At 41.2% G+C, this 15,947-nt stretch overlaps 1 protein-coding gene across 5 annotated transcripts; it reads left to right on the top strand.

The window, feature by feature from the left end:
- The first annotated feature begins 16 nt into the window (after positions 1–16).
- On the top strand, positions 17–15,652 carry LOC132507360 (cytochrome c oxidase assembly protein COX15 homolog). Of its 5 annotated transcripts, none has more exons than XR_009536153.1 (10): positions 17–177; positions 1,611–1,801; positions 3,833–3,955; positions 4,234–4,420; positions 6,250–6,417; positions 8,455–8,536; positions 10,466–10,620; positions 12,148–12,261; positions 13,185–13,412; positions 14,082–15,652. XR_009536153.1 is itself a non-coding variant. In XM_060126627.1 (9 exons), exons 1-9 carry the CDS (start codon positions 88–90, stop codon positions 14,091–14,093), a joined length of 1,122 nt encoding a protein of 373 aa, XP_059982610.1. In that variant the 5' UTR covers positions 17–87; the 3' UTR covers positions 14,094–15,652. The 5 variants fall into 5 exon arrangements, 3 of the variants coding, with proteins under 3 accessions (XP_059982610.1, XP_059982609.1, XP_059982611.1); XR_009536152.1 differs by having other exon boundaries at positions 13,185–13,989; XM_060126627.1 differs by lacking the exon at positions 13,185–13,412.
- Positions 15,653–15,947: the final 295 nt, after the last annotated feature.

Genomic DNA, 15,947 nt, shown 5'->3' with positions numbered 1-15,947 from the left:
CCCGGTAGTGCTTCTCCAGTCGGTGGCGGAGAAAGGAGACCAGGGAGTGCAGGAGTGTGGAGGTGGCAGTTGTGCACTGTTCATAGTATGCAGCGATTACTCTTTCTGCCCTTGAAGGCAGTGATGGGGAGCCCGTGTCTCCGGCTCTTGATTCCTGGGGCGGCGCCTAGAACACAGGTACCGCACAGCAGCGGACTGAGTCGCGGAAGCTGGCATGGGGTGAAAGGGCCAGTACAGAGAGAATAATTCTCACATGTCACGTTTCCGTAGCTCCTTGGAGTTCACGACGCATTTACTTATGTCTAGGGCCCCTGAGTTCGGATCTGGACTTACCACTTAGTAGCTGTGGGCTATTAGCCAAGTTGGGTAACCTTTCTGTGCCTCAATTTATTCATCTGCAAAATGGGGATAATAGCACCTACTTCATAAGGGTTGTTGCATTAAATAATTTAATATACATAGAGGCTTAGCACATAGTAAAAGCTCAGTGATTTTTACCCATATATTTGATTTTTGCTCAAAGCTCCCGGATAGTCAGGTTAGGGACTATAACCCCATTCTACAGAGAAAAGTAAATTGAGGCTTAACTTGTCTAAAGTTACTTAGTTAATTAGAAGCAGGATAGGGAAAACATGGGTGTTTGGACTTTTAGGGATAGAGTCAGGAGAGGGCGTTTATTTGCTGAACTAATAATTATTGCGTGATTAATATGCGTTAGGAACTGGGAAGGAAAAGATAAAATACCAAAAGCTTCCTGCCTTAGAGGAAGTCACAGTTCATTCATTTGTAACTGATTTGTCAAATCTTTATTAAGGTCTTGTTATGTAAGGGGACTGTGTTTGAAACGAAGTGTTCAAGAGGGAAAGAGCCAGACTGACTAGACATTGCTGTCCCACAGCTCATAGCTTAGTGGGAGATGGAGACAAACCTCTGTGTACTGAATGGTACATTACAGTGTGTGATGGAGAGGTATAGTGTGCTGGGAGAGTGACCTGTTGCAGATGTGGGGGACTCTGGGAATACTTCCTAGAGGAGGTGACATCTAAGCTGAGATCTGCAGTAGGTATTATCAGTCAGGGAACCAGTAGTGCCCCGGTCAGAGAAAAATCATATTTAAAGACCCATAGGAGAGGGCTTCCTTGGTGGCTCAATGGTTGGGAGTCCGCCTGCCGATGCAGGGGACACGGGTTCGTGCCCTGGTCCGGGAAGATCCCACATGCCGTGGAGCGGCTGGGCCCGTGAGCCATGGCCGCTGAGCCTGCGCGTCCGGAGCCTGTGCTCCGCAACGGGAGAGGCCACAACAGTGAGAGGCCCGCGTACAGCAAAAAAAAAAAAGACCCATAGGAGAAATAAAATAATCCATATTTAGGTGTAGAGTTAAGTCTGGGGGAAATATGCAGAGACCAGAAGGTTCAGGTGGTGTGGGGATGGATTGGAGGCAGTTGGGAGTGGATGTAGTCCAGATAAGAGATGATGATTTAGCCGGGCAGTAGCAGTGGAAATGGGGCCATTCAGGGTACTCCACACCAGACAGAGATTGAGTGTGAGTAGCAGTGGAGTGAAGCCTTTCCCTCTTTCTCCAGTTGTAATTTGTCTGTCTTGATCCTTAGTGTGGTTGCAGCTGTGGGATCAGGCGCCCCTTGAGGCCAGGGCAATACAGCACCATCTCTGAAGTAGCTTTGCAACCTGGAAGGGGTACAGTGTCCCATCCTTCAAAAGCTGCTGAGCGGGTGGTGGGCCGATGGCTCCTGGTCTGCAGTGGAACAGTGGCTGGAGCAGTTATTCTTGGTGGAGTAACTAGGTGAGTAGTTTGTTCATAGTGAGTCAGCTATTAGAGTCATCATTAAAGTGCAGGATGACGGAGGGGGAAGGGACCTTAGAAATCATTTCATCTAGCTCCCTCATTTTACGTATGCAGAAACTGAGGCCTACAGAGGGAAAAGGTCTGATGGCTTGCCCAGCCCTAGAACGGTTTAGGGTTTTACTAGTAGAAGCCCTTCATAAAGACTGGTTCAGGTCTTACCTGTTAGCTGTGCATTGTTTGTGTATAATTTCCCCCTACAATCAGAGTTCAAATTTGTCACAAAAATTTTTGTACAGTTTGTTTGAATTAAGTGCAGATAAGTTCCATACCTCTCCGTTGGTTCCTATGCATGCCTGTTAGGTCTCTTTAAATCTATAAAGAGATTTTATAGATTTGGATTCTACTCCCTCCACCTCTCCCACCCCCTTTGCAGTTTTTTTGTTGTAGAAGAAACCCAAGTCATTTGTCCTTTTGGATTTTCTCACAGTCTAGATTTTGCTGATTGCATACTTATGTTATTTAACATGTTCCATTGTCCCCTGTATTTCCTGTAAACCACTTGTTGCTTGATCAGATTCAGGTTGGGGGGCAGGGGGCAAAATACTTCATAGGTTATTAGAACATTCATAAATATCTGGTGTCTATTAGAGATGTCAACAGCCATTGATGATCATTGCCTAAATACATTATTTCACTAGAGTTGCACAATTGTAATAGGTATTTTATTAGCTCAACTATAAAGAGAAACTTTCATCAGCAATTTGGTTATCCTAAGGTACAATGTATTAGGAAAGGCAAGATAAACACTTGATTCCTTTCCTTTTATTTACCAATTTTCAAAATAAGAAATTGGTTCCGAAGCACTCTCCGAAGGTGACCAATAAAGTGAGTTTTTAAGTATTAGGAGCTCCTAGTTTTAAATATATTTGATATGTTTCAATCCGTTGTACTGAGATTTGCCCAAATTGTCCCATCTTTAGTCAGTGGGAACCTCTTCAGACTGGCTCCAGAGCCTTTTTGACAGGACCCTAGTAACCTTTGATTCCTTGTTTTCTGTTAAGATGTTCCAGGTTTGTCGTGTACATTTCCTGCCTCAGAGCAGAAATCAGCTTTTTTACTTTTGGAATCCTGACCCCTTTTGGTGAAAATACTTTATAGTGTTAATAAAGTATGTGTTCCTCAAATTCTCTCCACATTCCCTGTGCCCTTATTTCAAAATACCTATGTGTTATATAGGCTGTTATGGGAAACTGCAACAAATTTGAGTTGTATTGTCTTTAAATTCACTCAATAACCTAAACCGATTTGTATCTGTAGCAGTCTCTTCTCCCTGTGTAAATGATATTGGTTGGGGCTTCCCTGGTGGTGCAGTGGTTAAGAATCTGCCTGCCAATGCAGGGGGCACAGGTTCGAGCCCTGGTCCGGGAAGATCCCACATGCCGTGGAGCAACTAAGCCCATGTGCCACAACTACTGAGCCTGCACTCTAGAGCCTGCAAGCCACGACTACTGAGCCTGCATGCCACAACTACTAAGCTTGCGCGCCTAGAGCCCATGCTCCGCAACAAGAGAAGCCTCCGCAATGGAAGCCCGCGCACTGCAACCAAGAGTAGCCCCCGCTCACTGCAACTAGAAAAAGCCCGCATGCAGCAACGAAGACCCAGCGCAGCCAAAAAATTAATTAATTAAAAAAATAAAATAATATTGGTTATGCATTTAGGACACATTTCTTTCGTCTAAGGGTTGGTTTTATCTGTTAAGGAATGCTAGTGAAAGAAGTAAGGAGAGTTTAATGAAATAGTACAAGGAGTAAAGAAATTTGTACCTGATAGCTGCTTCTGACAAAATTCTAAGCAGTAAGAAGAGAGCAAGTTGTCAAAAGAGGAAACGATGAAACGATGTGTTTACCTTTATAGGGGTCAAGTTCAGATCCACTTGCTGCTGTAAACCATTTATGAATAATCCAGTGTGGTGCATACACATATACACACTCAAGTTTAATACACTCAGATTTCTTTCCTATCTTAAGGTTGACAGAGTCTGGCCTCTCAATGGTAGATTGGCATTTAATAAAGGGGATGAAGCCACCTACAAGCCAAGAAGAATGGGAAGCAGAATTCCAAAAATATCAGCAGTTTCCAGAATTTAAAATGTAAGTATTATAGAAAATCGGGTAAACTTCCCAGTGGGCCCACGCAATCTTTTGCTTATTTAAACATTTCAGAATGTTTAGGTTCCACGATTTTTCGATATTTGGTTCAGTTATGTTTAGCGAGCTCCCTACGCTAAACCTCCAATTCCAAAGTGATTCTGAGGTGGCTGATGAGGAAGAGGGCAGACCAGTCAAGCTTTAAAACCGAGAATGTTCCTGCATTCTGTCAGGAAATAAAAATTAGATGAACTTTTTTCTCTTTCTTATTTTTGACCCAGCTTGAATCATGATATGACACTGGCAGAATTCAAGTTCATCTGGTACATGGAGTACTCACACCGAATGTGGGGTCGCCTTGTAGGCCTCGCATACATCCTGCCTGCTGCCTACTTTTGGAGAAAGGGCTGGCTCACGCATGGCCTGAAAGGACGTGTTCTTGCCCTCTGTGGTTTAGTTTGCTTCCAGGTGAGATTTACTCAAGTTTGGGAAACCAGAGATGTTCTCAGGAGCCTCCAAGTTGGCATTGTTTTTAATGAAGTAATCTTTGAAACAGTGTAACAGAGTGGGTAAGAGCATGGATTTTAGTGTCACAGGCCTGGTTTCAAGGCCTAGCTCTGTCACTTAGTAGGGCATGTTGTCTAACCTCTGTAGGCTGTGCTTTCCTTACCTGTAAATGGGGACAATAATAGAACCTACCACTTAGGTTCTATGAATATTAAGTGAGATCATGCATGTAAAGTGCTTAGAGTAGTGCATGGAATCAGTAAGCACTCAGTAAATATGTTTTTATGTCACAAGAATTAGAGTTTCTTTTCCATTATGGCTTTCTTCCTGGGTTCTTGTATCCTCCCTTTTTCTAACTTGCCTGCTCTATGGGGAAGTGGGATCCCTATACTAGAATGGCTATAGAAGCAAATAGGGAAATTCCAGAAGAGAGAAACATTCTGTGGGATAAAGAATCTTAGAATACAGATGTAGCTGAGAGCTGAAAGTATAAATGGTGATTAAAATTATAGAAGTTGAACTTCTCTCTTTTCTTAAGGAAAAGAGCTTTGAATGACTCCCACATTTAAGGGGTTAGGGAAGCCTGAGAGCCAAGGAAAGGAATGTTAGAGAAGACACATGTGAGTATTTGGGTCAAGGTATACAGGCCCTAAGGGAGAGTCTCAGAGCATCAAAGAAATACCAAAATTTGATCAGGAGGAAGCTAATTGGTTGATTTAACTCAAAGTGGTAAGAATACGAACCAATGAAAAGGAATTAAGGAGGGAGCTGTAAGAGACAAAATAAAGGCGATAGAAAAAGATAATAAAGAGTTAGACATTAATAAAAATCTAATAGAAACTAGGGAGGATTGGTGAAACAAAGTGAAAGTTTGTTTCAGAATTAAAAAGAAAAATAAAACCTACTTAAGATAGACTTCCAGGGAGGCAAAAATTTGAAGATGGCAAGAGGAGGAAAGTGAGGGCTGGCAAATCACACTGTACACTCCCTCATCTTCCAGTGTCCTGTGCAGATGAAATCACAATAATTAGAACATCTAGGGTAGTCTTGAAGGGGGAAAGAAATACCCAAAAAGACTTCCTGAGGAGTATATATTTAGAAAAGGTGGGATTCTCCCATCTCTTTAACATGATTATTGGCTGGGGAGAGTCAGGGTGAAAGGGTACCTTATCTGATATGACTAGAAATGACAGTTGTTTGGTTACTTGAAAAAGTCAGTTAAAACAGGGGATCATAGAATAATAATACATACCTTAAACTTTTCAACTTAAACATGTACTTTCATTACCATTTTTTTAAAAGAGGAGTAGAAATTTAGACACTTTCAAACCAATTTGCCTGAAAAGCCTTATAGATTTTTATGACTTCCCCCAAACCTTTAGAATTGTCTTTTTCCACCTAACATGACAGTAATTGTTTTTAAGCAGTTATCTTTGTCAGGTTTCTCCAAAGCATCTAGTTTTTGTAAAATCAGCTGTCTTTTTACTTTCATATTTCACTGGTTTACATAATGTTAAATTATGCCAAGTATTTGTAAGCTTTTGCCCAAATACACTTTTGTGTACTTTTCTATATTTGGCTTCTACTTCAATAAAATGTTATTCTAAACAGTGGTGTAGTATTTTTGGTGCTGTATGTGGAAATTGGGTAGGTCTCAATTCCTGGGATACTGGGGATATGGGAGGGTATGGAAAGGAGGAGTTAGGTGGGAGTACTCACTTTCTCAGAGAGTAAAGTTGAATAAACAGCTTCAACCTTGTTTTGTTTGCCTCTTCTCTTTTTGGTTGCAGGGCCTGTTGGGATGGTATATGGTGAAAAGTGGCTTAGCAGAGAAACCAGATTCCCATGACATCCCTCGGGTCAGTCAGTACCGCCTTGCCGCCCACCTGGGATCGGCCCTTGTGCTTTATTGCGCCAGCTTGTGGACCTCGTTCTCGCTGCTGCTACCTCAGCACAAGGTGAAGTCAGTCTGTATTGTTTACCACATCTGTACAGATGCTGACAGGGTCAGAGAAATGGAAATTCTGGTACTAATGGGAAGTTATTTGTCAAAATGCATGCATTCCCTTAGTAACACCTATCAGTTTTACCAGAAGCTAGATATAACCAAAGTTTAGAGAAACACTGAACTTTGGGACTCTGGATAGCTTTGGGACGGCAAAGTAAAAACTGCAATTATTCTTTTGGGCTGCAGCAGCTTATTCAAAGGAGAATTAGTATAGGTGCCAAATATTTTGTCAGCATTGCCTATCAAGAAAGATGAAAAGATGAATTTTAGAAAAAGGAAAGAGTACCAACAAGAGATACCCCAACCACTTTACTTCTGACTCCCAGAGGGATGATGGATGGAGAGGTGAGGAAGACCAGAACGAGAGCTATTTGTAGACCTTTAGTGGTGTGCAAGAGTGACGTTGAGTTGTTTGTTCTTTATGTGGGGACCCTACCATTCAGCAACTCTAACAAAATAGTAAACCGTAGTGATCTTGCTTAAAAGTATTTTCTCTGTATGCTGATTAAAGGAAAACACTAGGTATTTTTAAAATGAGTATTATTTTAGGTATTAAAGTCATGGTTGGCCTGGATAACCTGTTCATGGAGTGAAGTTTAGGATGATAGTAGGACTTTTAAATAGAATCATCCAGTAGGTACTTGGAGCCAGTGGTCTGGATCCCAATAAGGACAGGAGATGTTGACTTGGCAGTCATCCCACAGGGAAGCCAGGTGGGGCTGAAACATTGGTATAGTAGATAATCCACACCTGAGTAGTTCCTGTTCCTCTTACTTTCAAAGGCAGACTTCTAAAGTGAATTGAGTACATCTGTAGCTATACATCCTGACAACCCATTCTTGTTTTCCAGTTCTTGTCATCTGGCTTCCCCACCCACCCCTATATATACCCAGCCACACATTCACCTCCACACTTATACACATGCCCATACTCTCCTAAATACTCTCTACCGAATGGTACTCTTAAAGGTTACCAATGACTTTTTAATTATTGTTTTTCTCTTTTTGTTTATTTATATTCTGCACTAATTACAGAAAGGATTTGAGATGCTAGTCAACCACGTAGAACTGTGCTGTCCAGCACAGTAGCTGCTAGCCACACGTGGCTATTTAAATTCTAATTAAAATTAAATAAAATTAACTTTATATAAACAAACTTGTTATCTACTTAAACTTTAAATAAAATTAACTTTTAAAAAAATTTTCAGTTGCTCTAGCCTTATTTTAGATCCTCATTAGCCACATATTGGCCAGCACAGATAACAGAACATTTCCATCATCACAGAAAATTCCAGTGGACAGTGCTGATACACCGTCCTACAAAATCTTAGTAATGATGCCTAACTCTTCACATACTAGATTGTAAATCATTTGAGGGCAGCACTCTGACTTTCCTTTGTATCTTTATGGTTATCTGTGTATAAAGTTCTTACTAAATATTTGTTGATTCACTGATTATTATCACAAGTTGGCTACAGTAAAAATAAAAACAAATTTTGGCTTTACCCAAAACACTAAATGCAAGAATCTACTCTAGGCATTTTATGTAGTTTCGATTCTGATTATATTTGCTAAACATGAATTATTACACACAGCATGAAAATCCAGTTCTGTACCTTAAGTCACATCACTTTAACCATGGTGAAGTGTTTTCCCGTGAACAATGCAGATCATTCAGTTACTGAACAGATATATATTGAATACCTATATGCCAACTACGGGCTAGGATTACTATAATAAGCAAGTCAGATGGCAGTTCCTGCCTTCACAAAACTTACAAGATAGCAGGGAAGACAAATAGTAAGTGTATAAATTTAATAAAATTTAGATAGAATAAAATAGAATATCTGCTGGGAGTACTGAACCTAGTCTAGGGGTCAGAGAAGATCTGACCTCAGATTGTCTCTGGGGTTTGGCCTTGGAGATCTCTGCTGCCTTTCATAGTTCCTGCATTCAGTTTATCTGTGCGATTTTCTTTTCTTATTTAGTTGCCTGAAACGCGTCAACTCCTGAGGTTGAGACGATTTGCTCATGGAACTGCAGGCCTGGTGTTCCTTACGGCTCTCTCAGGTAGGACTCTTCTTATCAAATATGGCCTAGCTTCATTCCACATTCAGGTGGGATTTCTTGCCTAATGCTTTCCTCCTGTATCTTTATATTTCCTTTTCATACCTGCCTCTGTCATATACCACCATCTTCATCCTCTTTTTATTCCTTCCTCCCTTCCCCAAATCCTGCTTTCCAGTTGGTTGAACAAAAATATTGAGTATCTACCTGGGTCCAGACTGTCTAGGTTCAAATCCTGGCTTTACCACTTGTGAACTACATGACCTTGGACAAGCTATGTAACCTCTCTGGGCTTCATGACCTCATCTATAAACTGGGGAAGATGATAATAGTTTGAGTAATATATGTGAAGTGCTTAGCACCTCACATGTAGCAAAGGCTATGTAAGTGTTAGCTGTTGTTATCATATATACATTATTGTTATTATTATTATTATTTTTGGCTGCGTTGGGTCTCTGTTGCTGTGCGTGGGCTTTCTCTAGTTGCAGCGAGCAGGGGCTACTCTTCATTGCGATGCGTGGGCTTCTTATTGCAGTGGCTTCTCTTGTTGCAGAGCATGGGCTATCGGTATGCGGGCTTCAGTAGTTGCAGCACATGGGCCCTAGAGTGCGTGGACTTCAGTAGTTGCGGTGTGCAGGCTGTAGGGCGCGTGGGCTTCAGCAGTTGTGGCTCACAGGCTTAGTTGCTCCGCAGCATGTTGGACCTTCCTGGAGCAGGGATTGAACCCGTGTCCCCTGCATTGGCAGGCGAATTCTTAACCACTGTGCCACCAGGGAAGTCCCGACATTATTGTTATTATTACACTACACCAAGATGGGTCCAACAAAAGCCTGTCCTCAAAGATGGCCTTAGATGGGGAGTTTACTGGGGCAAAGAGACTAACACAGATCTTTATCATTCTTCAAATTACACCTCTACCTCTCTTACTCTGGAACTGCCCTATACAATTATCAGTAGCCTCATGTGACTATTTAAACTTAAGTTACTTAAAAGTAAATAAAATTTAAAGTTTAGTTTCTCATTCACATTAGCCACATTTCAAGTGCTCAGTAGCCACGTGGGTGGCTAGCAGCCACTGTACTGGATGGATGACAGATATAGAACATTTCCATCATCTTAGAAAGTTTGATTGGACAGCACAGCTCTAAATAAAACCATCAAACCAGTGATCCACCCAAACCTCCTCCCCTTTTTTTGGTGGAAGAACATGAATTTTGACTTTATAAATGCCATTTATAAAAATAAGGAATGTGACTTAACAAACCTGAATCTTTGATCATAACTAATGGATCAGTTATCCATTGAATTCATGGATATATTCTTTGTGTATTTACCCAGGATTTAGTTTATAAGATTTTTTTGAGCACTTGAGGAAGACAGATAATAAACAACAAAACATAACATGTCAGATAATGTTTGGTGCTTCAAAGAAAAATAAAGCAAGATAAGGGGATAGAGGTGGGCTGGGGGAGGGCTATCTTATGCAGTATAGGATAACTGGGGAGATCTCTTTGATAAGGTGACATTTGAGTGGAGACTTGAGGAAGTGAAGGAGTAAATTAACTAGTTCCAGAATAGATGAGTAGTTCTCAGTTGGGGAGGTAAGCAGGACATCACAATCACTAAGGGAACTTTTCTAAACTAATATGCCTCCTCTAGAGCTTCTAGTCCACCCCTCTAGGGGAGGCATCCCAGAATCTTGGGGTGGGAATAGGTAAGGATGCAGGGGTTTTTTTTTTTTTTTTTAAGTTTCCATGGTGATTGTGATATATATTCCCTGTTTGAGAACCTGTGCTATTGATCTTTCTATTCTCTGACTATTCCTTTTGTCTAACTCTGGGATAATAAACATTTTCTATGTCAGAACTAGTATTTGATCTTTGATCTCTTCTTTCTTTCATTTTAATAAATACTTTTTACCTTGGAATACAGGGGCTTTTGTGGCAGGGCTGGATGCTGGGCTTGTTTACAACTCCTTCCCCAAGATGGGAGAATCTTGGATCCCAGAGGATCTCTTTACCTTCTCCCCTCTCCTGCGGAATGTTTTCGAGAATCCCACCACGGTGCAGTTTGATCACCGGATTCTGGTAAGTCTGGCTGGTGGTTACTGGCTACTAAGGACAGGGAGCCTCTTACAGGCTCTGCGGTGTCTGAAGCACTGATGGCAACGCTGAGATGGTAGAGTGGGAATTAGATTTCCTTTTCTTTTTAGAAGAAATTTAGTACCAGTTTTCTGATGTGACGTTTTTGTCTTAATTACCCACACCCCTCTAGCCAAATTCTGACTTTCAGGATACTGCCACCTTCTAAAAGTTCAAATATGCCTTTTATCATCTGGCAAATGATTAACTCCCCTCAATCCTGCACATGCATAGGAGAGTCATTTTAGCAAAACTGAGGCCGAGTAGAGAAGAGAGTACAAAGACAGTGGTTGCTGAACACACAGCTGTCAGGGCTGAACCAAGACCCCAGGAAGCTAAGAGCATCATAAATACTCATTTTATTTAAGCTAATATTTATTAAGGGGCTGCTATAAGATCAGCTTGGTGGCCTGGGCACGATAAATTGGAGCAGGGAAAGATCAGCAGCAAGGAGACCCGGGAGAAGCAGTAGTGCTATTGTAGTAATGCCGTGAGAATGATGGGGTTCAGGGCTTAATGGTGGGACTGGGATTGAGAAGCTTGGTGAATCTGAGAGAGGTTGTAGGGAATAGAAGACTGGCTGCAGGAATAAAGGTAAGGAAGGATCAAAGGAGATCCTAGAGTTTCTTCTGTGGCATGTTTAAAACACACCAGCAGAAATGGGACTGTTGGAATGAGTGTTGAGCTAGAGACAGAGGATGTCATCAGACTGAGGTACGTTGAGTGTGAGATGATAGTAGTGCACCCAGAGAGAGGCCCAGGGGCCTCATATCCAGATGGAATGCTGGGGCTTGGGCAAGTTACCTTGTGTGGGCTCAGTCCCCACTGCCACACAGCATTTTGGAATAAGTCAGGTCTGGTTGAAATTGTCATCGTGGACAGCTCTGAAAAGGAAAAGAAATGAAATTGGTATAGAAAATGATAGAAAAACATTCTGCTTGACATCATGGAAGGGGGATGGAAACCTTCCTGCCAGCTGCAGACTCTTTCTGAAGAGGTGGAAATGAAAAGGAGACTTCAGATCATTTTTAGCCCTAGCTGGCAGCACCACCACCTCCTCTAGTCACAGCCCAGGGAAACAATAACCCTCGTGTGCTGGTGTTAGCCCTGTTTTAAAAATACAGGATTGGAGTAGAGATAAAATTAGGGATAAGGATGAAAAGAATAATTTAAAAACCGAGGGCCACACGTGGGGGACACCCACATTGGAAGGTGGATAAGATTGCTGAGTGTGTATAAAGTGGTACGTGCAGAAACTTTAGGTGGAGCCATGCCTGGCTGGCATTGAAGTGGCAAACAGAAGAGGAGCGTGGAAGAAGCTGAGGAGGAGTAATCAGGTGGTCCTCTGCCTGGGAGGGGAAAGTGCTTAGTGGTTATTCAGTGGATCTGGTGGAGTTACCTGTAAGGTGAGCAGAAACCAGGAGGGTGGGACATTTCTTCCTGGCACTTGATGAGACACTTTCCTCCCTGCAGGGAATCACTTCAGTTGCTGCCATTACAGCACTCTACTTCCTCTCCCGGAGAATTCCCCTTCCTCGAAGGACCAAGATAGCAGCAGTGACTCTGCTAGCTTTGGCTTACACACAGGTATAAACCACTTCTTTTTGTTCTGAAGGTGTCCTCAAAACAAAATTTAGGAAGAAAGGTGACAGACTAGGAGAAAATATTTTCAATATTTATAGTAGACTAAAAGGTTAACAACCAGAAAATAAGTAAAGGATATTGATACACAATTCTCACAAGAGGAATGATGAATGGCCAATAAATATGAAAAGCTGTTTAGCCTCACCTATGATCAGAGAGGAACAAATTAAAGCAATGTGTGCCATTTTGTACCTGTCAAGATTGGAAAAAAATGAAAAAAAAAGGTAAGCAGATGTTGGCATGGGTATAGGAAAATGGATACCTTTGTATATTCTTAGCGAGAGCATGAGTTGGTATAGCTCTTTTTAGTTGGCGTTTGGCAATATCTTTTGAAGTGTTAAATGTTTAATCCTTTCATCAAGCATATTGACTTATTAATGCCTGCTCTGTCCAAGGAAATTCATTGTGGAATTACTGTGATAGTGAAAAATTGGAAACAGCCTAAATAAACATCTATGGTATATCCATACTGTGGAATACTGTACTGTAGTTTAAAATAATAAGATCTCAAGACATACATTAAGTGGAGAAAAGCAAGTGACAGAACAATATATTTTTTTAAAAGCACCAAGTTGTTTTTCTATAAACATGTATACAAAAGTATAGGTGTGTAGAAACTGATAACAGTGGCTAGCTTTGGGGAGGAGAACTGGGCTAGATGAAGGATAATTAAAAGGAATTTTAGCTTTATCTAATTTGTTTGAATTTCCTTTGTTTTAAGTCTACTTGTGAAATTTAACAATATATGTTTTAATGTTCTGATGGGAGAATGTGGAGGATTTGTGTATCTGGTTATCCATGCCAGTCATTTCAGCTCTGCATATGTGGTTCCTACTTGGCTTACTGCTTTCTTTCCTTTGTAACAGGTGGGCTTGGGCATTAGCACTCTGCTGATGTACGTCCCAACTCCTTTGGCTGCCACTCACCAGTCAGGCTCCCTGGCTGTTCTCAGTGCTGCCCTTTGGCTCATGAGTGAACTCCGAAGAGTCCCAAAATAATTCTCAACGATCAGCTTCCTAGGACTGAAACTGTGCTTCTGAGAGATTATCATCAGAGAACACAAGAACTTGAACTTTTCTGAGAGGATGACCTTGGTATACCAAGTGGTTTCCAAATTGATCAAGTTATTTAAATTGTTTGCCTGTTTTTGGGACAGTCACTGAATCAAGAAAGTCATTAAGTATGGTTATGCTAAAGGTTCCTTTTTAAATCCATTACTTTTTGTGTTGAAAATCGGATTTAATGTAGAGAAAGAATTGTCTGTCATTTGCTTCTTAACAGCCTCTGTCTCAGGATTCTTAAATGTTGACAAGCTGTTGGTTCTACATGCATAATCTTTGTCTCCTTGACTTCCTGAGTCCTGGATTCTGCCTATGTAGAAATTCTTTATGGTCTCAACTTCACTTCCATCACGTAAAGATTCAAAGGGATAGATTGGCATACCCTAAAGTAGCCAGATAGCCTTCAGCAGGAAATAGCTGCTGTCTTCTAGTGTTCTGATTTTCAAAACTGGGGAAAGCACTAACCTAGATCCTCCTGAGATAGGGCTGTTACATTACTAGGTGAGATGAATGGAATACAGTATAAATCAGTTCCTGAAAGGGTTTCTCAACAGCCTCATGGATAAGAAAAATATGGCCTTGATGGTATAGTACATGGACATCTATTCAGGTATTTAAACAAACTGTTGATTAATGAATGTGTGATTTTGGCCTCTATTGATATTTCACAGGGCTCTTATTCAACTTTATTTTTTAAATCAGCAGTTTGAATGAAGGCATCAGAAAGATTTGAGAGTGGAGCAACCCAACATTGCTGATGTAATAGAAGACAATTACAACTCAAAACAGTTCCAGAGTGGCACCATGAAGATGAAATTAAACAGGTCATAAATGTAGCATCTTCATTTAAATTATAAATAGTGTGTATAAATTTGGGGTAGAGAAAACTGGCTTATCATTTTATATCAAAAAAACTTAGGGGAGGGACTTCAGTTGGACACAGGCTTGACATGAACCAGCCATGGGATGACACTGATAAAAATTAGTGGTGTTTCAGATTTTATCAATAGAAGTGTCACAGCCATGGTCAGAAGACCTCAATGCAAATGCTGCATTTCACTCTGGGTACCACATTTTTTAAGGAGGATATATATCCAGACAAAGGGACCAGGATGGTGAGGAGTCCAGAACGTGTGTCACACAGGGAATACTTGAAGGAACTAGGGGTATTCAGCTGGAGGAGAACGTTCAGAGAGAAAACAAGAATCCTGCCCTTGAGAAGTTGAAGCCCCTTCATGCAGAAGAAGGAAGGAGTTTCCTTTGTGCTGCAGAGCTGGGAGCAGTGCGTGAAAGTTGCAGAAAGTTAGTTTTTAGTTTTGTAGAAGGCAGGAGTCAATTGGACCAAATCAAATGCCCACGAGGGTCAGGCTGGTGCTGAGTGGCAAACTGGAGAGCACGTACCTGAATAAGGGACTACACTGCTGCTGAGTGCTGGCCTCTTGCTGCTCTGCAGGTCCAGAGTTGTCAGATCTGATTTTTCAAAGAAACTAAACATCCAGATTTTTATGTGAATGCTCTCAAGTCTTTTAGAACATTATGCAGGCTAAACAGATCTGGGAGCCATAAATGACCTAAGATTTGCCCCTGTACAATCGCTGGACTAATGATCTCAGTTCCCTTTCAACTCCAATATTCTCTGGGTTTCAGTGTGACCAACAGTGTATCATTCTCAAATGGTTCTTAGCAAAATACAATTAGTTTGATTCTTAAAGAGTCCTGCCCCCTGGAGCTGGTTCCCAACTTCTCTCATGTTAGAATCTTTCAGAATCCTATCCCCAGCCTCAGCCAAGACCAATTAAATCACAATCTCTGAAAGCAGTAATAAGCAAATTCCCCATGTGATTCTGATGTGCAAAGTTTGTGAACCACTGCCCTAGGCCTTAGTAGCCTAGTTACCTTAGAAAGTTTTGACCAGTTTATTCCCATTCCCTCCAAATTTCCACCCCACCCTATCATCTCATTTAATCTGCTTTGTTGATCCCGTTAGTGTGCTAATGGGGTATCACCTCTTCTAGATAGAATTCTCTAAAGAAGGGGAGCTGCAGTCACTGGGGCAGGTTGCTATACCATCATCTCCTGATCTCCAAATTAAGGTTGTTCTTAGTTAACAACGGAGTCTGCAGAGGGCAGCCTGATCCAACTCAAAGAACCACATGCTAATGCTGCTACTGTTCCCTCCAAAAAAGGAGCACTGAATGAATTCAATAAGTTTAAGTTGCAGATGTTTTACTTCATTGTTTCTTTTATTAAAGATGAGTAAGTTTGGAAAAACAGATCTGGTTGCATTGAGTGATATAACTGTATTATGCCCATCTATGAGCTCCTGGTGAGTGGATATTATTGGAATTATTTTTGTTTGCATTATTCCCAGCACCAGACACATACCAAATATTGCACGAATGAATGGAAAATGGATGATTACATACTCATGTCCCAGACACTGCTTTCAAAATAAGTCATCATACCTAGAAGATGAAACGGATTTCCCTTAATATTTTCAAAAGTCTCTCAACAATTCTGTCAGTTGTTTTTAAAACATCAAAGGAGATTAATACACCTGGCTTTCTT

Source organism: Lagenorhynchus albirostris, chromosome 16 (genome assembly GCF_949774975.1).
Source record: "Lagenorhynchus albirostris chromosome 16, mLagAlb1.1, whole genome shotgun sequence".
Classification (NCBI taxonomy): Eukaryota; Metazoa; Chordata; class Mammalia; order Artiodactyla; family Delphinidae; genus Lagenorhynchus; species Lagenorhynchus albirostris.
Note: the sequence above shows the minus strand (reverse complement) of the source record. Positions and strands in the feature narration are given on the sequence as shown.